Here is a 26,205-nt window from a genome sequence, read left to right on the forward strand (position 1 = left end):
AAGATTTTTCAAAGTGGTTTGCCTTATGGCTTTTTTCCTTGGAAATCCTTTTTTGAATTTTTCAATATCTATACTTTCACTTTATAGCTTCATAGATATCTACTCTCATTATATTTTTACATTTATTTTGACATACTTGACATATAGAATCCAATACGAGTGTACTAACGACTAGTAAAAAATAAAAATAATACGATACAACTTATCCTTCGGTGATCGTCTTATCCGGATCTTCTTCCGCATTGCTGACGCTCGCATCTCCTTTTCCAGGTGTGGATGTTGCGGCTGCGCTGTTCTGAAAAGGATTATTAAGGGAGCTATTTTGGCTCGTATTGGACGTACTTGGTCCTGGTGACACAATATTGTCATTTGCTTCTCCTGTTTTGGATACTAATACTTTTCGTTCGTGTTTTGATTCAGGAGTCGTTTGTATTGGTTGTTGTGGCGTAATTATCGCCTTGATTGTTAACGAGTTTCCCGCGCGGACATCAAATGTTTGCGATTTGACTGTTTCGTCTTTATCTGTCTCGTTTACTTCTTGTTCGGTAGTTTCCGATTTTCTTCCTGTCATTTCATCATCGATAATCTGTTTTTCTTCGTTTTTTTCCGATGTGTATGACGATCGGCGACTGTTGCCTGACATCTGGGATCGCTTGTCACTGTCGCGATGGAACTCATCGCTTTCTTCATCGTCCGATTTTTCCGGTGCAGGTGGTATAAAACTGTCTCGTACTGCTTGTACGAAGTCAGCAAAGTGTTCTGTTTTGAACATAGGGCCGTATTCGTCCACAATAGGACGTAAATTTGCAAAATATGGTTCCGGCTCCATTAAATTCACGGTTCCTTGGAGAACGTCATCCCAACTGGTTTGGATTGTAGAATTAATATCGTCGAAACTTGTTTCATCCTGATCCGGATATGTGATTAATGGTAAGAGGTATACCTCTTTTACTCCTCTTTTCTTGAATGCTTTCATTAATCGATGAAATTGATCGTAAAAGTGGTTCGCTGACATACCGTCGAAAGCATCCCAGTTTCCAATACTCATCATAATACGAGTAGGTAGAGTTCGCATACCGCCCAAAAGAGGAGCTAATACATCGATGCTTAAATCGCGAGCATATAAATCTGGATGTATATTGTCTTTATATTCTTTGTCTTTTAATATAAAGTTTATCATACCATAGATATACCCATCGCCTACCATAAGAACATCTTGTGCCGCAATGGCAGTGAAAGGCATACCATTTCGATTGAATATACCCAGTGCAGTGTACTGGAAAGGATATGAGTTCAGCGGGTAGAATGGTCGCAGTATTTCTGAATCAATAGCGTATCGTCTGAAAAATCTTTCGTGATTTTTCTTTTGTTGAAGAGTTGATTCATCGTTCTTACGCTGTTTTTTCATGTCTGGCGACTTATCCGCCGATGGCCGAAATAACGGTTTCCCATTTGGATCGGTTACTGGTTTGGGTTCGAATCTATTTTTTCGATATGGGGTTTTCTTGTTCGAATATCCACCTCGCTGAGATTGTTCGTACGCTTTGGGCGTTTTGTCGTAGTTGTTTAATGGGGATCTATTTCGATCATGATACTTTTCTTCGTCGCGACGAGTTTTTCCTCGTTGTTGTCGTAATTCTTGCTTTTCAAACGATGGATTTGGCGTATATGGTTTTTTGAATTTGTTGTCTGATGTTACCAATGTATCCGATTCATCAGTAGGCATCTGACTTTTGAATTTCTGTTGTTCTCTATTTTGATTTCCTTGTAGTTGCGGACGGTATTCTTTGTTTGCTGTTTTTTCCGCGTACGATTCATCGATTTTAGGAGCTTGAGGCATATTCTGCATATATTCTTTATTTGAAGCTGAGAGCGCGTTCATATTACCGACGTTCAGGAGAGACTGTTGGCCTTGAGGTTGTTGGTTTTGAGATTGTGCACTAATTTGTGCAGTTTGTTTTTTATCAACGTCGAATTTGAGTTTCGGCGCAGTACTGATCTGTAAGGCCCTCTCGTATTGCTTTGTTTTCTCCGCTACTTCGCGTTCTAGAGTCTGAATTCTTTTTTCAAGTAGATTGATATTGTTTATATAAGCTTGCGTATTGTTTTCGAAAATCTTAATACGATCTTGGGCGATTTTTAATTCAGTTTCGTATGCGTTTTTTAATTCTAAATCGAGGGTTTGATTTCCTGTTGTTTTTGGCGTTATTACACGCGTCAATGGATACATTGGGTAAATTTGTTCCATGTTTATCATCGCACCGCAAGTTGGGTATATGCAAAATATTGTTTTTACCTGGTTGAACACATTGGTCGTCGAATTAAATGTGTCGATCAAGCAGCTGTAGTGGTAGGTATGACGACACACAGTCATGGTGATAGGATCGCCGGTACCCATCGGAGTCGGTTGCCATCTTGGAACCATAGCCGAGTTATTGCATTTTGGGCATACAGGCACAATTACGCCATCTGAAGTGGTGGTACTATTCGTTGGCTGGGGGTTAGATGCCCCTGGTGACATCGGTGTTGCCATAGATACATTGGCCGTATTCATCTTACGTCACACGTGGTACGCACACGCGACACAGTACACTTTCACAGATTTTTGCGAAAAATGGTTCGCAGTCACGATAAATTAATCGTTCGATCAAAAGTCACGACGATATGTAGCACATAAACAAGAAATAATTACAGAAAATCACATAAAATACACGAAAAAACCGCAAAATAGCGAGCCGATACGCAGTGAGAAGTTCGCACATCGAGAGAAAGAAAAGAAATGTTCTCGAATGTGTTGCGTTTGTGCGTGCGTTGAGGGTGTTTTGTGCTTTCCTCTTTCCCCACCTCAGCGGATGGTTTCTATCGCTTATCATATCTGCCGTATTTTCGGCGACGTTCAGACGGGTGTTTATCTGATGGAATGCTCGAGGCAGTTTTTCGTCTACTTTGACGTATGTGTGAGTGAGCTAGAGCATTGTATTTCTAGGAATTTTGCTGTGTCGATACTTGCTTCGTTCGATACGGATCAAATTTTGTACAATACTTTTTGTATGCTCTGTTGCCAAATATAGTTTTTGATTTGTTGCATTTTTTCCTTGTTATTAGATTTCTCTTTTCGTTGATCGAATTTTTGTTATACTTTTTTCTAGTCATTTTCTGTTTTACTCATTCAATTTTGGCTACTTTGCCGTTTCCTTTCTATTCGTAAGACAAATAATACGTGTTTGAAAATATAACGCCTTTATTGACTAAATCGGTTCATTCTCTTATTTTTTAAGTATCTTACTTCGTAAAACATAGGAACCTTTTTCTTTTAACGTATTTACATCTTACAAATTAGTTTGGTTTTTGTCTTACTTCAGACATTTACGTTTTATGTTCGCCGGCTTATTCTTCAGTTTCGTTGATTTTTAACATTTTAAAAATAAACTCAGCTTCTCGAAATGGGATTCTTGCGCGTTGAATTTCACCGCCGTTAATTAGAATCGTGAATCTTCGATATAATAAATCATCTTCCATCATTGTTACATAGATATCGAATCTGTACGGTATAATTGGGACGTCGAATTGACAGTCGATGGCCATGATTTCCAAAATACATGCAAAAATTGAGGCTGGAATCTGGATCGGCTTGTTTTTTCCAATTTTTAGTTCATAGTTCGAGCTGCCGTCGTCGTCGGTCGATTTTGACATTACATGGATCGAAAAATACATGATACAGCTACTTTGCTGTGGAAATACGATCATGTTACTTCATCGTAATATAATTTCACTTAGATAGGTATTTGAAATTTGGTACTTACCACAGTCGATTTTGAATATTTTTCAGGTTGGATTTTGCTACTTTGCAAATTATATCTGTTTCGTCAGTATTTACCACATCCGAAAATTACTTGTTCTATTTTGATATCGATTTATACTAAGCTATTTTGCTCGAAAATCAAACTTCGCAATTACGCACGTTAGCTTTGGCTATTTTGTTCACAGGGTAGTTATCGCTTGCCTGGTTCGTTTTTATGCGCACTCGCGTTGATGAACTTGTTGCTTACACGATACTGTGACGTAGTTTGTTGTATAGCCAAGGTTGCTAAAATTTGTTAGGGTCGGTTTGTTTGGCTTTAGAATTTTTGACGAAATAAACGTTTTATTATATTATTTTTTTATTTTTTGTTTCAGCCATGCTTTGAATTGATTGAAATATTTTTTCTTATTTTCCTTTTTTGAAGTATTTATCCAATTTTCCTCGGATGATAAGGAGTCATCTGATAGTTCTGTATCGGATGTTTTTTCATCTATGTTTGTTGTGATGTTTTTCACTTCAAAAATCTCTTCTTCTTCAGATTCATTGGGTTCATCTTCGTCTATCATTTTATCCACATATCCAACATCCATTTTCCGAATCAATTCTTTTTCAGGAATTTCATCTGGATAATTGCTGTAGTAATCATGATGACATTTTTCTACTTCGTTTTGAAATTGAATCTGGTTTATTCTCTGATAGGTACGTTTTGATTCGTGACCCATTCTCATTTTTCTAGCCTCAATTCGTGCTGATTTTCTCATTTTGTTTTCCGAAATAGGAATCTCATTTTCACTACTTTGTGAAGTTTCATTTTTTTGTGTGATTGGTTTTTTATTTTGAGGTTCTGGATTAAGTGGTGTAGATTAGGGTTTCGATTCATTTTCACTTTTTTGTTTTTGTTTTTTCTTCTTTTTTGCTTCTGCTTTTTCAGTTTTATTTTTCTTTGTGGTTTTGGGGGTTTTTGGTAGTTCTTCCCCTTTTTTGAGGAGTTCTTCACGTTTTGCTTCTCTTTTTAATCTTCGTTCTTCGCGGGCTGCTGCGAGTAGTCTTTTTGTTACAATTTTCGTAGCTTCAGACATTAATTTTTTCTTTACGTTGTCTGGTACTTTAATTTTTTGAATTTTTTCTAAGCCTGGTTCGCTTTCACTGGCGGTTGTTTCTTGCGATGAATTTTTATATCTTTCTAAGAATTCGTGAATTCTTTTCGTTAGTTCTTTGGGATCCATATAGGATTGTAGACATTTTTCTGTCTTCATCGTGTCTATTTCGGCTTGGGTTAAGAATAATGTTAGTTGTCGTATATTTGCGACACGATAATCTTTTGTTCCATCAGTCGGTTCTAATAGGTATGAATTAATACCCGTTTTACTTACTATTGTGTAGGGTCCTGTTCTTTTTTGGTAAAATTTTTCAGCCATGCCTTTGTCGCGGCTTGACTGACGATGGTTTGTAAGTAAAACCAAATCTCCTGAGTTTAATTCAGTTGGATCGTTATGTTCTTTGTTATATTTATATTCTTCTTCTATGAATTTTAGTCTGCGTCTTTCCCTAATGTAGGCTTCAATGATTTGCCTTTCTGTCATTTCTTCAATTTTGAATTTCTTATGTTCGGTTGTGTATACTGCCTTTTTAGCTAGATGGTCAGCTATTATGTTGGTGTATTCATTTTTTCGAGCATAGACATGGTGAAATTCTATATTGAGGAATTGTTCTTTTAGTTCTAAAATTCTTTCGAACAGTTTTCGATGGTGAACTGGTTTTTTGCGTGAATTTAACCAGTTGTTTTTCTTCCATGTATTTATGGAATAATTTAGTGCTTTTATTGCGTAGTTCGAATCCGAATATATTTTTACTTTTCCTATTTCGTTATGTTTTAGAATTTCTAGTGCTCGAATTATGGAAATTAATTCTGCGTAGTTATTGGATAAATGGAAATCTTCCTCTGCTTCGAGTCGATCAGATACATTTCTCAATGAATCTGGAGCAAAACATATGCCTATTCCGGCAATAGCATCCATGTCTCCATTTTTGGAGCAGGCGCCGTCGGCTGTTACTCTTATGTACCCATCAGGATCTACTATGAGATCATCTTTGATATTTAATTTTTTTGTGTAACATTCAGCTGTTGTTACGGAGGGAGCATCAATGTTACTCATTTTTTCAGTTAGTTGTACTAGTTTGAATTTAAAATCATATGGGTGTTTCTTATGTGGCATTTTTTTGCTAAAACGATCCTTTATGCCCCAAGCCTCGTTTGGCGTAAATCCAAAAGTGGTGGGGGTATTATTAATTTCATCTTCTATATCACGAACATGTTTTTGCCATCCAAAATGGGATTTATGAGGATTTTGAATTTTATTCAATTTGACACGAATTTTGTCACCAATAATTCTCATTGTCCTTTCTACGGATGACGATTGCGGGTTGTACGCATTCGTATGTGCGACTTTTATGTCATTTGACTCCAGTAATTTATACCATGAATCACTAATGAATTGCGATCCATTGTCTGTTATGACTTTTTTAATTTTTAAGTTATATTTCTTTACGTCTGTTAGTACTGTTTGCATGGCTGTGCATACACTAGTAGTTTGGATATTCATCATTGTTCTAATCCAGTTTTTTTCCAGAAAATATGTCTTTTATGACTAACAGGTATTTTGGGTTATTTTGGACGGCCGGAATTGGTCCATAAATATCGACGGAAAAAACGTCTCCAAGCGTGTATGCTTCAATCGATCCAAATTCAATAATTTTTGGATTCGCATAATTTTTATTTACCTTGCAAATTATGCAAGAATTTGTAATGTCGCGAATATATTCCAATGATTTTGGATGATAATACGTGCGTCGAAATATGACGTCTAATTTAGCCGCTCCTATATGTCCGTATCGGTGGTGTAAATGGTCCACTGTATCATAAAATAATAGGTCAGGGAGGTAGGGAACCCTTGCCCCATTTTCCAGTATTTTTAATAAAATTTCTTTCTTTTTTACATTATCTTCAATTGGTTCGTCCGCTTCTGTAGTCGTAATTTCTTCCGTTTTTTCACGTATGTTCACATGTTTTATTACAAACTTTTTTGCTAATCGCTTTTGTTTGTCTAATTCTTTTTTAGAATCTGGTTGTTTCTTAAGTATCGTCATTATGTCGTTACATTTTGTATCGGTCATTTGATATTTGGGAATATCGTTTAAATTTTTGTATAATTTTTCAGTGTCTTCTTCGACAGCATTTATATCGTAGGGTTTTAATTCAGTCCGAAAGTGTTTCAGTTCTAATTCTTTAGCTCTCATTGCGTATAGCATGCGTTGGGATTTATCATCAGTATATCTTAGATCAAAGCAATTTAGCCATGTAATCCAGTATGCTGCTTTACGATGTGTTTGTACCATTTCTCGGTATCTGTCTACGATTGAGCTTAAATTTTTTCTTACATGAATGACGCGTCCATTTACCCACATTTGTACTTTTTTTAGTACCTGCACCATACACATCATTTCCTTATCGAATAGAGTGAAGTGTTTTTGGTGTTCTTCGAATGCAATGGAAACGAATAAGCAAATTTGCTTTTGACCATCTTTGTCAATATAGAACAAGACTGCATTCATGGCATCTTCAGTAAGATGTGTATCTAGATGTAAATCTCCAGTTTTCGGAGGTGGTTTTAATTTAAAATCTTTGCAGAACTCTATTTTGAGTTTTTCGAATGCTTCTTCTTGCTCTTTATCCCACTTTACATTTGTATTGGCTCTGGTTAGTTTATAAATAGGTGCTAATATTTGCATGTATTCATCAATAAAATTTCTGTATAGACCAGTCAATCCTACTAGGGCTAAAATTTCTTTTACTGTTTTGCATGCAAATTTGCCCTTGTGGGTGTGTTTTTTTACAAATTCCATGAATTTGGTGATTTTTTCATTTTGTTTCGCGACTTCATCTTTTGAAATTACGAAACCTAAATGATCCGCATATTTGCGGAAAAATTGTGTTTTGTTTGGATTCAATTTTAATCCATTTTTGCGTATTGCTTCAAATACGAGCAGTAATCTGTCCAATGTTTCTTGGAATGTTTTTCCTGACACTTTTACGTCGTCAACAAATTTTGTTATGCCTTCCTTATCCGGAATAACTTGATTAATCATGTGGACGAATTCTCCACTTGAAATCTTAAGTCCATAAGGCAGACGACAAAATTCATATACTTGTCCACAGACTTGGAACGCTGTGAACTTTCTTGAAGCTTTGTCTAACACAATCTGCCAAAATCCGGCAGTGAAATCAAGTGTGCAAAAATATTCATCACCTTGATTTTCGAATATAATTTGTTTGACTGGGTTTGGCTCAGTAAAAACTGCTTTTAATAATTTGTTTAATTCATCTGCGTCCAGGCACAGTCTTATGTCTCCGTTCTTTTTTATTACAGGTACGACTGTATTTATGTATTTTGATTTTGATGGGCGAATTATGCCTAGTTTAATCATTTTCGCAATAGTTCTGCGTAATGCTTCGATTATTTTTTGTGATGGGCGAAATTTTTCGCCTCTCCAGGGTCCAAGTGCAGGATTTTTATCAAATTCGAATGATATTGGTTTTCCCACATATCTTCCTGGATTGTTACTAAAAATGTCGCAGTATGCAGTTGCTTTCTTCCAGGCATCACTTGCTACTTCTTTAGTTATTTCACCATTTTGAATTAATGCATCCAGATCAGCTTTCAGATTTTTCTTGAAGGTTTCTATGGCTTTTTGGTGCTCGTGCGCCCAGTCATCATCTAAGAATCCTGTTTTGGATTTTATTTTATGGATGGTTTCATGTTTATATTTATTGATTAATCTAATTTTAAATACAGCGAGTGCATCTCTGTATTCATCTTCCGTTAAGTAAGGAATTCTGATTTTTTTACCGTTTTTTAGTGTACAATTGGCATAATTTTTTCCATTCTTTATTCTTGGTTCAATATTCAAATATCGCATCGCAACACGTCCCATGATCATGGACCTACTTGGACAGTCCATTACGTAAAATGGTGCATGTATGAGTTGCGTTCCTACACGCATGCATATTTCGACCATGTTTGACATGGTACGTATTGGTTCGCTATTCGCCAATTTTAGGAGTACTTCTCTTTTGAGTGGTATATAATTTATCCAAGCTGGGTGCTCTCGTGTAATGTATTCTACAACTGGTTTTGTAATTACATTTGGGAGTGCCCCAGAGTCCAGCAACATCGCTAGAGGTCTATCCCCTATTAATACTGGAATTACAGTTGCGATATCTTCAGTACTTTCCGATATTATCATTTCATCTGTACCAGGACGTGGTTGTCCTGGTTTAAAATGTGTGAATTCTAAATTTTCAACCAGTTTTACTTCTTTTTCTTTATCAGGTTCTTTGACCTTTTCATCATTTTTATCCGGTTCTTTTATTTCAGTTTCTACGTTTTTTACGTCTAACATTATTTTTTTCTTTTTAAAATTGTTATTTTCATCTAGGTCATCATCGAAAATGTCTTATAGTTCTTCTCGTAGTTTGAGATATTTTCTTCCCTGGAATTTTGGTTCTTTAGCAGGTTTTGATAATTGGCCTGCTCTTGCTTTTTTGTAATACGTAATTTTTTGGAAAGTAGCGTTTCCATCCTTATCAATTATTTTCCTTTCGTATTCACCCTCTTCAGGGAGGCATTCAATTTTTTGTGCTAATAGGTAAACTAATTTTTTCATCGATATATTGTCAAGATTTATATGAGTGTCAATTACATTTGGGTGCAGATTGACTACTGGTTTTGGTTCATAATTTGATTCTTTAAATATCTCATTTTTTTGCTTTTGTTTATTTTCCCCAGTTGAGGGGTCATCAAACCATACTCGTTTGTTTTCCCATTTTTCCAGAGCTTCTTTTGTTTGTTCATAAATTTCTTGGTACATGTCTAGGTGCATGTAATATTTTTCAAATGGTACTGAATAGTAAAATCTTTCCGGTTTTGGGACGATTTTCTTTTTTTGATCGACCATTGGTCGATAATAATCGTCCCCTATTTCGGGGGTTACTATTTCCAAATTTAAGAAATTCCAACATAAATGTCTAAAGAATGTGATTTTTGGGTGTTCGGCTAGTGCCACAAACATATCGCGATATGCTATGTATCTATTTAGCGGTACACCAATTTCTCCGGGTTTACAGGGTTTTACTACAGGAAAAATTAAAATGATATGAAATGGCTCTTGTTCGAGTAATAATTCAATGATATTATGTAGTTCACGTTCTACTACTGCGTAGGGTTTTCTGGAGTAATTCAATTCCAATTGGGCTGCTGAGATAACAATTGTAGCATTTTTTGGAAATGTTACATTCAATAATATCTTGTATAATTCTTCAAGCGGTATTTGGTCTCGTAAATATCGAGGCATGTCTTTGGCAAATGTTTCTTTGCCTCGCCGTAAATGGTGTACTAAACCATCTCCTATCCAAAAATATCTTTCAAAAATTGATGGTTCGGGGGGGTGTGTGCTAGGTGATTTCCCATTTTCACCTAGCTTTATTTGTTTCCCGTAGTTTGGGTAACTTTTGTTTCAGCTTGTGTAGTGTGTGCTGATTTTAGCGGTATTTTTACTTCTGTATTTTGAGTAGCTCCTTGTTGAGTTTGTGTGAGTGGTATATTTAACACTCCTGGTGTAGGTTGCATAGTAGCGCCTACATTGTTTACGTCTAATGTTTGTGTACCTTGGCCCGCATTGGAGATTTCAGTCACCGTAGCTCCTCCTCCTTGTGTACCTTGGGTTGCAAAGTTCGCATCCATAGGCATTTGTTGTGGATATGGGTAGCCATAATTTGGCATTTGAGGCGGGTACTGGACTTCGTCCCAAGTTTGATCGTGATTTAAATCAGAGTAATATGGGTCAAAATTAGGATCGACCATTTGTCCATAATTGGGATAACTGGGGTAGAAAGGGTTTCCATAACAATCGTATGAAATTTGGTTCAAAGGTAGCGCAATTGCATTATTGTTTTTGTTTTTATTTTCAGCATCTGTATTCACTTCGGTAATCGTTGGTCCTTGTTGGATTGCATTTTGTCGCTGTTGTCTATTTTGATTATTGTATCTAGGGTAACCGTTTCTATGGTAGTTTCTTGGTGGTCTATTCATCGCTACACCATGTGGATATGATCCATCGTATGTTAATCTGTACCCTTGCGGTGTATTGTAAAAATTTTGACCTTGTTGGAGATATCGAGGTGGTGGATATTGGAAATTTTGCGGTGGCGGGAAACGCATTGCACCGGCAAACATGTTCATCATATTCATAAATGCCATCGCGTCAGGTGTAGGCGGGGTTACATTTGTCATGTGTTTGTCTACTTTGAACCGACGTCGTTGCGTTAAGTCGATATCTTCTTCGCTTAATTTGCGTATTTTTTCTACAAATTGTTCTATTGTTTGGCCAGGTTCTTTCAACCTTTCTTGGAAAACTAATGGAACTTTTTGAATCATAGTTTTGATCACCTGTTCCGGTGATTTTGTTTCTACGTGGCTTAACTCATATGTTAATCTAATCATTTGACCAGTAATGTCTTGGAAACTACTGCCCCTTTCCGCTTTGTCACATAATTCAATCATGTCGTTTTGGGCTCTATCATTCCAGTAAAATCGTAGAAAACATTCTTTTGTTTCTTCGTAGGTATCTTCTGGTCTTAAATTATTTACCCATGAATCTTTATCCGACGTTTCAACAAGTGAACAAAATAGTTCAGCTTTAAAATCGTCATTGATGCTCGTATTACGAGTATGACGTTCAAAACGTCTGATGAATTCATGCGGGAATAACCTATTGTGGTCGTAAAAACGAATGTTTGACTTTGATAGAAACACTAGATCTAATTTCGTGCCCCTGTGGCCTCCACGACAGGGGGTTTGACGTTTGAAATCTTCTTTTAATTTTGTTAGTTCTTTAACAGTTTGTTTGCTTATTTCAGCTTCCTCAAGTACAGTGTTGGCCAGTGTTTCTCTAGCATCGTCTACGTCTTGGATTTCTTGAGCGATATTCTCTAAATCGGTGCGGATATTTCTTATAGACTCTGTTGTTTCAGCTTTGTACTGATTATTCTTTTCAACGTAGTCATTTGCCCAACCTTCTAGTTTGCTAGTTTGCTGTTCACAATTTCTCGCTCTTTCGTGTGCTTTTCTGGCACACGCTGCTGTAGATTCTTGTAATTTAGAAAGTTGTTCTGTTTTTGTTTTTAAGTCAGTAATTTGGCTTTGTTGTGCCATTTGCGTTTCTACTACTTTCTTCATTTTTCGACCTTCTAATACCCAAGTCATTTTTAGTTTTTTTGCTAATAGATCGGAATTGACTTCTTCGTCAGGTTTAAATGGTAAATCTTCTTGTGTAATTTCATTTTCATCGATATTATCGTCGCGAGTCATTTTATTGGTTTTGGGCGGCGAAATATCGTCTTGATGATTTTCCACTGGTATTGTTGGTATTTTATTTGGTTTTTCTTTTATAGGGGTGTTTTGATAGCGATTTTGTAATGCTTTTTCGTTCAGATTTTTTCTCTCTTTATTACGGAGATGATACATATATTTATTACTAAAATTACAACAATACGAAATAGTATAACAAATATTACAGTATTAATAATGTGATCCACGAGGTACCGGTGGTAAAAAGTGCGCGAAATTTGGCGCGAATATTCGTAGGTCTGTTCGTAGTAGAACAATCAGGTGACGAGTTCGTTGCGCGGCAGCTGCGGCTACGGCACAACGGTTGATGCGAAGATGTCGGGTGGGTGCGGCGTGGGTGGCAGCAAAACCGTTACCACGTTTTCGCCAAATTTGGATTTTGGTGCTTCTGGAAAAAATATAGAATACTTTTATTTTAAAGAATTTATTATTGCAGTAGCACTAAAAACTTTTACTGGTGAAATTTTTCACCGTATTGGTTAGGTATGTAGTACCTACTACACAAGCGCGCGAACGAAAAGTTGAGCTCTTCGTGACACTTAACAACTTGCAAGTTAAGTAATTGGGCGCCAATGTTATAATGAGCCGTCACTATACCCAATAGGGTGTGATATGAGAGATAATCCAAGCCCGAAGGGCACTTACCCCAAAGAATAAATGTAATATCGCGTACGACACAATAAACAATAAAAGCACGCTCGAGTACAAAATATATTATTGTCTTATCGACAATATCAAATACAACACAATGAGAATATTATATAAAAAGAATACACAAATAATAAATGAGGATAATACCTCTTGACCACTTATAATATAAAGAACTTAAACTAAGACACATTCAAACTTCGGAAGATCCGCGAGTATGATAAAAGAACACATAAAAAACTGACCGCCTGAATATTGCTGAAAACAGACTGCCACGATGCCGGCGTCGCTCGTAGGCTCATAGCCGCGACCGACGCTCAATCAGTGTTACCCGAATTAGGGTACATCAAACTACTCTAATACGAGTCACCCTTAGGCATATTTCCCTCCTTACAGAATGAACAATGTTCATTGATTGAGTAGCCAAAATATTCGGCATTGAGATCATCTTCTACCATGAAGGTGACAAGTTTGGTTCTTTCTCCATCTCCTTCTCTACACAAAATGAGTGAATAAATAAGCAACTAATGAAAATTCCAAGTTAGGAGTCCAGCCACAGAACAGAAACATGTTTAATTCTTCAAAATATCATTCACAATGATTTACAGAAACAGGAGGATACATGTATCTTGAAAATGATAATACATATTATATGTAGACATGTATCAAACACGTCAAATAAAGATACCATTTAAATAAAGTTAAGGGCATGACTCAACCCTTCAGAATAAAAAAAACTATGAAAAAATAGATTAGGTAAACAATTAAAAAAAGGAGTTAAAAAATGACTAAATCATTAAATTGATATTCGCGCTTTAAACGGTCATAAGTGAGATAACTATAACCAAAAACCTCTCCTTTTAGTTTGCCACACATGCTAGTATGGTAGTAGGAATCCAAAATTCCATGAAAACGTTTTCATCTCAAAAAGTCAAAAACACAATTTTATTAAGTTTCAAATTTTCATTATTTGATTTAGAAATGAGTAGGTATGTAAGGTACCATAACTCAGTATCATGCCTATATCTACACGATTTCATATTTGGATCCACCATTAGACAACACATGATTTTCAAAGTTGAACTCAATTTTCTGTCAAACAATCTCATAATACGCAATGAAGGAAAAAAGTTCATCGACATTTACGTAAAATGACAAATGAGGCATTTAGGTGCAAGCTTGACTTTTTTTCCTTAGAACAGCGGAATAATGTTACAGAAAAGAAATATGTATGTTATGATTAAATGCTTCACGGCATCAGAACACCACCGAGCATATCAGAAGAGACACATGGTGCGTCAAATGAAAATTCAAGTTGAATGAAAAAATATTTTAAAATCACAGAAGTTTCAATTGAGCTCGACCTCTTGACGTTGTATTCATAGTGACTCTGACTAGAAATTCCCTTCAGGAATGGGATTTGTTCAAAATAAAAAAAACACCTTCTTTTGTTGTTTTTTTTTCAGAACTTTCTATGAACTGACAAATGTTTTTCTAGAATTTTTGAATAATTTCAAGATAAAATTCAGACTGAAGAATGCTGGATTTCTCATGCAATTTCCAATAGCTGAAAATTGGGGGATGGTTTTTTTTAAGGTCCTCTTCCCACCAGTACAAGTTTCATTCCAATCGGATGTTATCATGTGAGGGGGTTCGCTTGTCAGCAATACTTCGAAGGTGAATCAATCACAGTTTAGTAATTTCATGGGATACTGCTCACGTCTGTTAGGTAGATACTATTCAATTATTCATGGATGCTGGTCGTTATAATTTCAATCGCATGTGAAATGTGATGTGACTTTCGACACGTAAAAGTACATATTTACAAATGAGCATCCAATGAAATACTACCTCACATAATTCTTTTTTCAACTCACTTTATTTGGAAACAAATGAAGGTGCAACAACTTCCAATACTCCGTCAATATTTTTCTTCAATATAATTTCTTTTCCCTTCGGTTTACTCCATCCTTTTACGCAATGTTTTTCTAAAATCCATTCCGGTGATACGGCAGCTGCACTGATTCTCTCTTTCTCTGTCGTTTCATTATAATTATCTCGTTTTACAGCAAATCTAGCTTTTTTCCTGGTAATTGGATCAACTTTGACGTCGGAATATACGCAAAAATTATCGTCCGTTAGAATTATTGAAGACACATCAAACAGTTTAATACCACCGGATCGAGATGTACTCATTTCAAATGATTTTCCTTCACATTCTTTCAAATTCCTAGGAACAAATAACGTGATTAAATTATACCCTGGACGTTATCATTTTGTTTTTCACAAGCATAGCGTCAACAGAATACCGTCAATAATGGTTAGGATAACAACAGTTTCAGGAATAGACGAAGATCACTCACTTATCTAACATATTTGCGAGGTTTTTTCCAATATACGATTGAAATTCCGGCGTGACATCGAGTATATTATCTTTATAGCTGGTGAAACTTTGCGGTTTATTTGTATCTATAAAATTTCACTAACTGTTACTCTACTGAATCTGAATAATTATAATCGAAGTAATTTCAGTCAATTTACTCTGCTTTATCGCGGGTTTTTCAGTGAACATACTCGGATCCAAAGCTTCTTTCAGCCGATCGTCTTCTTCTTCAGAAGATGATTCGTCTCGATGGTGACAGGAATTCTCCATATGTCCTTCAGAAAGGAATGCACTACTTACCTTGTGAGTGATGGAAACAATTTGAAACTTTTGAAAGTTTTGAAGTTGAAGTTTTGAACGCGGCAAGAGAAATGATTAAAATTTAACGAAAATCGTCGATACAGTACCGGGCCAGGGCCACAGCGCGTGCGCAGAAATAAATATTAAGTACTGATAACACTAACAGCAACACGTGATGTTATTTTTGTAGGCCCTACTTGCTTCCTCCTATATTGGAGAGATACGCATACAATATATACGTATAGGTAACTTTGGTTGCATATATGTAATTATCAGGCGTCTTTCTTTGTGCGATTTAAGAGTAAGTAAAATACGTATTATCTACTAAAAATAAAAAAATAGCTTACATAGTGTACGAGGTGTAATAAAATAATAATTATGAATTATTATAAAAAGTTGAAAATAAAAACTAAGCCTCAACGTTTTTGGATTTTTGACTTTTTTCTTTAGATTTAAAGACAAAGTTCAAAACTTCAAATTGAACGGTTTTGGGAGGGGGGGCAAATCAAGCTTATTGGAGGGCAAAAATCAAATGAATACATCAGTTATTCATTCATTTTTTTTTAAAAAGGAGGGACTTCAGCGACTGAAATTTACTTGTAAGGTAGTATTTAAAGTACGTAATTAGCAGGGCTCGGATATTCTTTCTCTAAAAAACCTTAAATATTCCCTAAAAAGTGCCAAAATATGCTCTAAAAAGTAAAATATTCCCTAACGATATGGGCATTGTTTTACAGAAAAAAATCAATTTCTATACAATTTTAGTAATATTGTTGTGTAATACCAAGAATTCACGAACAAAAATGCAAAACAGAGCGTTTTAAAATCACGAAAAAATAATTCTATTCCATTATTAAAGTACGTAATAAAGAATGAACAAAAAAAAAGTAGGTACGAGTATCAAGTGAGCTATTGCCAGTTTCACAAATCGAGTAGTGTACATACGCTTTTATGATGAAATATGCTAAAATATGCTCTAACGAATTGGGCTCATTTTGCTTGAAACTTCATGAATCGTGGAGATAATTGAAAAATTCCCTATCCCAGCTATGCATACAAAAAATATGCTCTAGCATTAAAATCCGAGCCCTGGTAATTAGTGTACGAATATATGTACCATGTACCTATAATGTGGGCTTAAGAAGAAGAAATAAGCGTCTTCCTCTCAAAAAGTATGAAAAAATGAAGTGAGATGTGCCTTACAGCCCAAGTGAAGAAAAGACACAAAATTTTGAGGATGTTTCAAGTTTGTTTCGACAATTTTATTAAAAGCTAGACATGGGTTTGTAATCGGAATCCATCTCACTGTCTCAGTGAAAAAAGAGCGCAAAAATGCTTGGAAAATTACTATACTTTTTACCATCAAAATTTTTTTCTAAAAAAACTGGACTCTTGGAGATTCTTACTCAAATCCCCCCCCCCCTAAAACTGTCACTGATAGAAAATTTCCTATCATCTCTAGTTCAGAAAAAATTTTGAAGAAAAAAATCAAAAAGTGATAAATTAAAAATGGTGATGATTATTACGTCTTTCGACTTCACCAATGGAAGCGATGACTCACAGCGCAGGAGTAATAATTTATTATATATTTACCTAACTTACAGCAGCACAGGTAAAAATGTGTAACGTAGACAAAATTTCAAAGTCTTTTTTTTACGGATAAGTAAAACTGAATTCACTTTTCCATACCTTCTTACGATGAATAATATCGTTAATTTTACTTGGAGAAGGTTAGGTTACAGCCGTTACAGGTTATGAGGTTAGTTACCCAAAATTCAAATTTCGATTACAGATTATGGGTTCCAATAAAAATTACCGGAATTTTTTTCGGTTATAGATTTTTTGAAATGATTTCAACATTATGGAAAGGCGTTATATTGCCTGTTTTTATTTATTTAAAACTGTGTAACAAAATAACAATAACCAACCCGTGTATAAATCGTTTTGAAACTATTCCCTGTTCAGTCTATTTTTGTGAATTGAATATTATCATTTGCCCTCCTTACAGACTCTTCGATTCTTCCTCTCAGAATCAGATCATTTTAAGATTGTAATGTAAGAGGTACCCATGGTTGATATGGGTACCCGATGAAAATGAATTGAATGCCGAATTCCGTGATATTTTTATTGTTTATCATCTTTGTAGCTTGAAAAGATGAAAACTCGACACTCGTTGATTTATGGTCAATTGAAGTTGAAAAAAATGCATAATTGCATGTTGTTATATTGTTAAAACGTTGAATATTAATATATGTACAATGAGAATGACTCAAAGTCAAAGTGAACAAAACCTTTCACTTAGAACTCAAAACACTCGAAATTTTTTTAAAAAATGAATGAATAAGAAGTAAGAACCTTAATTGACCAAAAAATTTCAAGGTTACAGGTTATGTTGATTGTTAAGTGTTATAGGGAATAATCAAGAATAATACAAATTCCAAATTTGGGTCCCGGTTCCAATTTTATGATTTTGGTTAGTAAAGTTCACCAAAATAATATTTAGGTATTTAGGCGAATGGTTATGCAACCACTCTTACATCATTGCCTCGCCTGTTTTATACAGGGATGCGGCCCCGAACGATTTTTTTTCGGGTTCCGGGTTTTGGGGCTTGGGCTTTCAATCAGAAGTTTATTAGGTCTTGGGCTTGGATTGGGGCCGGGAAATTTTTGGGTTTGGGTTTCAGAGCTCAGTGTCTAGGGCTTGAATGAAATGTTCAGGGCTTTGAGAGGCTTTTCGGGGCTCGAAAAATTTCAATTTTTATGAAGAATTAAAGTAAAATTAAAATCTTATCAGATGTTCTGTTGAAATTTGAAAAAAAAACATTTTAAAGGCAGATTCCGAATTTCTGGATATTTTCTTGCCTAATTTCAAATTTGCAAGCGGAGGCGGACTGGCAGGGCGAAAAGCCCTGATCACAGTTCGGGTTTCGGAGCTCACGTTTGGGGTTTGGTTATCAGAGAAAATGAGAAAAAGGTCCCGGGCTTTGGGCCATGGGCCATGGCTTTGCAGCTGCAGGTTACAGTTTTTATTTTCAAGGTTTTGGACATTCGGGCGTCAAGGAAATTCTCGGGGCTTTTTCGGGTTTCGGGTCCTGGCCTTTTGGGCCGGGCGGCCGGGGCTTCACCCCGTCATCCCTCATCCCTGGTTTTGAGGCCTTTTAATAATGACCGTAGAAACTAGAAAGCTACGGAGAAAACGTAGAACAGTTTGTTGTACACACAAACAAAATTTCAAAGTGCTTTTTTTAAAGCAAAGTTAAATTAATTTTACTTTGCCGTACTTTTTTCCGTAATATTAATCGTTAAGCTCTTTTATAATGACCGTAGGAAAAAACGTAGAACAGGTCAGTTGTACGTTGTACATAAAATTTCAAAGTGCTTTTTTTAATATTTTAGTAATTTTACTTAGAAGTAAAATTTAAAAAAACACTGCACTTTGAAATTTAATTTTGTGTACAACTGTGAACTGTTCTACGTTTTTTCCGTAGCTTTCTAAGGTCAATGGAGGTGTTGGGTCAATACGGTCATTATAAAAAGGCCTTAACCTTTTCACTGCTACGAGCCACTACAGTGGCTTTTAAAAAATTTGCCTGTCATGCTACGAGCCACTATAGTGGCTTTCAAATTGGACTCGATTTTTTTTTAGTTTTTAATTTTTTTTATGAAAAATATATCATTTTTAATGAACTAGTATCCTTACTGACACCTAAATACACGAAATTGAATGAAAACAGGGCTTCAAACCCGTACCCGTACCCGTACCCGAATACCCGAACAAAAATCCATAAATTTCTGTACCCGAACCCGTACCCGTACCCGAAAAAATAAAACAAGGAATACCTGTACCCGAACCCGTACCCGATTAAACTATTTTGAACCCGAATACCCGATAGATCGGGTATTTTTTCAGGTATTTCATCAAAATTGTATCAAAAATGGTGAAAATTGAAGAAAATCCCATACCCGTACCCAGGGTTGTACATGTTTAAAACAAAAATGTTTTAAACACGTTTAAAACACGTTTAAAACAAGTGAAAAAAAACAGAACGATGTTTTAAACAAAAAAAGCCGTTTAAAACTGTGTTTTTTTTGTTTTAAACGTGTTTTTTTTCAACTCCAATTTCCTTAAAAAAACACGTTTTTTTTAGTTTTCTGTTGAAAAAAAGTGAAATTGAACAAACTGTATTTTTAGAGGCAAATTTTGTGTTTTGATTCCAATTTTTCAATATTTCTTGAGCTTTATAGCGTTTTTATGACGTCACATCTCAAAAATTCATGTTTGGTGAACCCAAAACAAATGAATTTGTGTTTAAAACACATTTTAAACGTGTTTAAAACGCGTTTTAAACACATAGTTTTAAACACGAGAAAAAAACTGTTTTAAAACAAAAAAAAAAACGTTTTTTTTGTTTTTTTCAAAAAAAACACGTTTTTGTACAACCCTGCCCGTACCCGATACCCGTACCCGAAAAATTTTCTGTACCCGTACCCGATACCCGTACCCGATCCTCTGAAAAAATTTTCTGTACCCGTACCCGATACCCGTACCCGAAAACGTTCGGGTTTGAAGCCCTGAATGAAAATAAACCCTCCTGTACCCTTGCATGCGCCAAAGAACAAAAAAAATTTGGTTGAATTTCGTGTTTGGTCATTTTTCGTACCCTAACTTAGCACAGAGGGTATTTTTCCTCGTTTCATCATAGCTGTTTTCTTTTCGCATGCTCCGAGTAGCTCCGAGTAACTCCGAGTAAAATAGAGCGTTCTTTTCGCAAAATAATCACTTCCTTTTTACTCTGTGCTGGCGTTCTTTTCGTTGCTCCGAGTAAAAAGAACCCGTGAGTAAAGTAGCAACGGAACGTTTTGTTTTGTTTGGATTCCAATTAAAATGGCGGGTATTTTGAAATTATAGTGGTTTTATGTAAAAAATGTACTAATAAATTTGGAAAAATGGACATTTGAATAGAAAATGATTTTGAAAAGGACATTTGTGATATGTAGCTGAAGTTACCCACATCCACATCCACATCCACAGCGAAATGCACACAGCTAAGCAGAGCCGAGCAGCACCATGAAAACCTGGGTGCATAATTTCAGATCAAATGTTTGAAAACAAAAAATATAAGTAAAATTACTGTACCCTTTAATTATTATTTTTTACTAGATAGTGGGGGGGGGGGGGAGAAAGGGTAAGTGAAAAGGGTATTCAAAATTGTTTTCGAAAATCCAATCCTTCTAACTTAAGCTATTTTCTATTATATACACATACAGTGTATCATGTAAGTAGTTGGTTAAGTTGGTGTCTGAAGGACACATTTATTTACAACTTCCAGGGATACAAATTGGGGAGGTGCAGAGGTATTTCAAACTTTTTCAAAATTTTCCATTTCCTTCCTCAAATGAGGTACCAAAATTTTGACAAGTGTGTGTGATTCGTGAGGATAATTGAAGGCCAAAATGGGTTACAAAACCCCAGTGACCCCCAAAAAAGGGCACTGTGGGTGGGTTTCAAAATTTTCAAAATTTTCAAATTTCATCAACAAAATGAGGTACCACCAAACAAACTTCATATTCGGGTTCTGGATGTTGGCCAAGAGCGATCACCAATCTCAAAACCCCAGTGACCCCCATAGGGGAGGTGCTGAGGGGTTTTCAAAATTCAAAATTTTCCAATTTCCTTCCAAAATGAGGTATCAAAATTTTGACAAGTGTGTGTGATTTGTGAGGATAATTGAAGGCCAAAATGGGTTACAAAACCCCAGTGACCCCCAAAAAATGGCACTGTGGGTGAGTTTCAAAATTTTCAAAATTTTCAAAATTTTCAAATTTCATCAACAAAATGAGGTACCACCAAACAAACTTCATATTCGGGTTCTGGATGTAGGCCAAGAGCGATCACCAATCTCAAAACCCCAGTGACCCCCATAGGGGAGGTGCTGAGGGGTTTTCAAAATTCAAAATTTTCCAATTTCCTTCCAAAATGAGGTATCAAAATTTTGACAAGTGTGTGTGATTTGTGAGGATAATTGAAGGCCAAAATGGGTTACAAAACCCCAGTGACCCCCAAAAAATGGCACTGTGGGTGAGTTTCAAAATTTTCAAAATTTTCAAAATTTTCAAATTTTATCAACAAAATGAGGTACCACCAAACAAACTTCATATTCGGGTTCTGCATGTTGGCCAAGAGCGATAACCAATCTCAAAACCCCAGTGACCCCCATAGGGGAGGTGCTGAGGGGTTTTCAAAATTCAAAATTTTTTCATTCATCTTTCAAAATGAGGTACCAAAATTTTGACAAGTGTGCATGGTTGGTGAGTATGATGGAGTGCCAAAATGGGTTACAAAACCCCAGTGACCCCCAAAAAAGGGCACTGTGGGTGGGTTTCAAAAATTTCAAAATTTTCAAATTTCATCAACAAAATGAAGTGGTGGCGAAACCACACTCGCCACTCGTAGTTATCGACATGAGGATGTCAAATTTGGCGAATAGCCCCCAGGGCATTCATATGGGGAGGTGCAAGGGGGATTCAAAATTTTCAAAATTTTTTCCAAAATGAGGTACCACCAAACTGACAACTGTGGCTGATAGTACATGGTTAGCCAACTTCAAAATTGCCCTCAAACCCCCAGTGACCCTCAAAAAGGGCACTGTGGGGCCCCATCCACACTTCTTTGGAATTTTCAAATTTGTTTGGTGGTACCTCATTTTGTTGATGAAATTTGAAAATTTTGAAAATTTTGAAACCCACCCACAGTGCCATTTTTTGGGGGTCACTGGGGTTTTGTAACCCATTTTGGCCTTCAATTATCCTCACGAATCACACACACTTGTCAAAATTTTGGTACCTCATTTTGGGAGGAAATTGGAAAATTTTGAATTTTGAAAACCCCTCAGCACCTCCCCTATGGGGGTCACTGGGGCTTTGAGATTGGTGATCGCTCTTGGCCAACATCCAGAACCCGAATATGAAGTTTGTTTGGTGGTACCTCATTTTGTTGATGAAATTTGAAAATTTTGAAAATTTTGAAACCCACCCACAGTGCCATTTTTTGGGGGTCACTGGGGTTTTGTAAGCCATTTTGGCACTCCATCATACTCACTAGTGTTGGCCTGAGAATATTCTCAATGCGCATAATCTGAGAATATTCGCGAATATTCGCGAATATTCTCAAATGCTTGGAGAATATTCTCTCAAAAAAATAAAAATCATGACTTTTTTCAAAAAATTTAAAGATTTTTCTATAATTTTCACATTTTACAAGTTTGATTACTACTTTTCTTTATAAATTTCCAATTTTCCTTAATAATTTGAAACCTTTTCATGGAAAGTTTCCTATTATCTCTGAACTAAGCAATAATGTTCTAATTTTTTGAAAAGAATCTGCAGAATATGCGCAAGAAAATGCGCATATTCTTGCGCATACGCAAGCAAAAAAAGAATATTCGCGAATTTGCCCAACACTAATACTCACCAACCATGCACACTTGTCAAAATTTTGGTACCTCATTTTGAAAGATGAATGAAAAAATTTTGAATGTTGAAAACCCCTCAGCACCTCCCCTATGGGGGTCACTGGGGTTTTGAGATTGGTGATCGCTCTTGGCCAACATCCAGAACCCGAATATGAAGTTTGTTTGGTGGTACCTCATTTTGTTGATGAAATTTGAAAATTTTGAAAATTTTGAAACCCACCCACAGTGCCCTTTTTTGGGGGTCACTGGGGTTTTGTAACCCATTTTGGCCTTCAATTATCCTCACGAATCACACACACTTGTCAAAATTTTGGTACCTCATTTTGGAAGGAAATGGAAAATTTTGAAAAAGTTTGAAATACCTCTGCACCTCCCCAATTTGTATCCCTGGAAGTCGTAAATAAATGTGTCCTTCAGACACCAACTACTTACATCACTTACATGATACACTGTATGTGTATATAATAGAAAATAGCTTAAGTTAGAAGGATTGGATTTTCGAAAACAATTTTGAATACCCTTTTCACTCACCCTTTCTCCCCCCCCCCACTATCTAGTAAAAAATAATAATTAAAGGGTACAGTAATTTTACTTATATTTTTTGTTTTCAAACATTTGATCTGGAATTATGCACCCAGGTTTTCATGGTGCTGCTCGGCTCTGCTTAGCTGTGTGCATTTCGCTGTGGATGTGGATGTGGATGTGGGTAACTTCAGCTACGTATTTGTGATGACAATTTATTTTTATTTCACTAAATAAAGTTCAAATGTGCTGTTTTGTGTACAATATTATCGTTTTCAAATGTTTGAATAATAATTTTTTGTATTAAAATTAGTCTTTCCTTGGATTTTATAATTTATTTTATATTTTCAACTCGCAATAATCAGAAAAAACTAAAAAGTCAACTGAATGAATTATAAATTTTCAATTCTAATTTTTAAAAGCAATTTTCATCTCGCCTGAACTAATTGCTATCAAAAATGTTACTCTACAGTTCTACACACTCGCAAGCGTTCTTTTCGAACACGCACTTTAGGAGTAAATAAGACAATTCCAGTTTACTCCGTGCGTTTTTACTCCTTGCTCGGAGCATGCGAAAAGAAAACAGCTCATGTCAAAACTTGTCAACATCGCGCTCTCTGGTATTTCTTGCTTCCATACTAGTGATGGGATATTATCGATATTTCGGGATATCGATATCGTCAAAATATCGGAGGTCTCATATCGATAATATCGATATATATCGGATGTTTTTGACGTTCATAAAAATACCATAAAACAGCTGATTTTTGATGAAAAGAGAAACTGAATCATCTCTAAGTTGTTTCTATTCCTTATTTTTTGCTTTTTCAGTATCTAGCTACCTATTTGGCGATTTTTAAAATAATGATGACATTGATGACGTAATGTCAACATTTCATCATTCTACAGATATGGCCCATAGCTACCATTAATACCTGTGATAATCACTATTTTACTCTAAAGGACTCTGAAAATGCTCAAAAAGAGCAAAAAAAACACCTCGCACAATTTATTTGCGGGATTTTTGCATAATTTTTAAAAATTTTCCGATAATCGATTATCGGATTCCAAATATCGATATATATCGACGGCGGCAAATATCGATATATATCGATAAATATCGATAATATCCCACCACTATTCCATACGTTCGGTGATTCTGTCGTCCATAGTTCGCCCCTGTGTTGATAATTTTTTTCATTTTTTTTTTTGATTTTTTTGATTTTTTCCTCCGTTTGTGGGTTATTCATAAGGTGCGTTTATGATTGTCCGTAACTCTTACGGCCTGTTACAGAAAAGTAAAAATTTTTTTACTTTTCTGTAATTTTCTTTGTTGTTTTCTGTAAAACAAAAAGTTACGGTTACGGACAACGTGAACTACGCCATAAGAATTCTTGTATTTTACTTTTCCATAACAGACCGTAACTTTTATTACGGTTAGTTACAGACAATCATGAACGCACCTTTAACTTAGCACAGGGGGTGTGCAAAATCATTCCTAACTTAGCAGTGTAAAGGACTAAAGGTTAAACTATAATTATTATTTTTCTTTTTTTTTTCTTTTCAGTGTTTTCTGATTTCTCCCCGTATTTTTAATTTTTTCGATTCGTTCGTAAATCGTAATTAATTTCGTATAGCAATTAGCGCATTCTATAGTACAGAAATGAATGCTGTGATGCATGTTGGAGATGGAGATCTATGCTCCGCATTTATCCATTCTGTACATGCGATTGCTAAAGCGGAGTTATGCCGCCCTCCGATTGGCCGATTCCTTCGCGTTTTGATAAGCTCCGCCTCCATCAGCCTTGGCGCATTATGAATGAGTAAATTCGATCACCATCAATTTGGCAAAGTATGAATTATGAAAGTAATAAAATTAAAAGTAATGACTTCGCTATGGAAGTAAAAATATCAGGGATGGAAGAGCCGTGAATTCAGGGCTCCCGCTCTTGGCTCCTTGCTCGCTCCTCAATTCTTTCAGACTCCGCTCTTTGACTCTCGGCTCCCTCTTCCAATTTCTTGGCTCCCACTCCAGCTCCAGCTCTGGCTCTTGGCTCTTTAAATTAGAGTTCAAAATTTGTGAAAAACGATGAAAAAAATGAAAATACACTGCATTTATTTTCATTTCATTTCTCAATGAGGAAACAAACTTAGAAATTCTTCATTTTCTTCACAAATGTGAGTTAAAAGTTGAATTTTTGATAAAATTGTGCGCATTTTTAAACTTTTTTCTCTACTTTTAGGGAGCCAAAGAGCCTGAAAAATTTTGTGGGCTCCCACTCGGCTCTGGCTCTTTCTACGTTAAAGACTCCTTATGATGATGGCTCTCTTGAGTAAAATAAGGGGCTCTTTTGCAAGAGAGCTCTTGAAGTTTTTCTGCACTTTCATTTATTTGGCTCTTGGCTCTGGCTCTAGCTCCTCAAAAAATCCGGCTCTTTCAGACTCTGGCTCCGGCTCGCTCCCGGCTCTTCCATCCCTGAAAAATATATTGTACTTTATGATAGTATGCCTCTTTGGTCAAAATTATCCAAACAATAAATAAACATACTTACGTTGCGAGTAATTCGATTAATCACAACCATTATGCAAGCATACGAGTAGAAATCGAATGCT

General features: G+C 35.9%; 1 protein-coding gene across 2 annotated transcripts; it reads right to left on the minus strand.

The window, feature by feature from the left end:
- Positions 1-12,415: 12,415 nt before the first annotated feature.
- On the minus strand, positions 12,416-15,779 carry LOC135832132 (uncharacterized). Of its 2 annotated transcripts, XM_065345158.1 has the most exons (4): positions 15,457-15,779; positions 15,279-15,384; positions 14,793-15,145; positions 12,416-12,655 (listed from the first exon to the last, which is right to left on the minus strand). In XM_065345158.1, exons 1-3 carry the CDS (start codon positions 15,566-15,568, stop codon positions 14,794-14,796), a joined length of 570 nt encoding a protein of 189 aa, XP_065201230.1. In that variant the 5' UTR covers positions 15,569-15,779; the 3' UTR covers positions 12,416-12,655; position 14,793. The 2 variants fall into 2 exon arrangements, with proteins under 2 accessions (XP_065201230.1, XP_065201229.1); XM_065345157.1 differs by lacking the exon at positions 12,416-12,655 and having other exon boundaries at positions 13,147-15,145; positions 15,457-15,777.
- Positions 15,780-26,205: the final 10,426 nt, after the last annotated feature.

Source organism: Planococcus citri, chromosome 1 (assembly GCF_950023065.1).
Source record: "Planococcus citri chromosome 1, ihPlaCitr1.1, whole genome shotgun sequence".
Lineage (NCBI taxonomy): Eukaryota > Metazoa > Arthropoda > Insecta > Hemiptera > Pseudococcidae > Planococcus > Planococcus citri.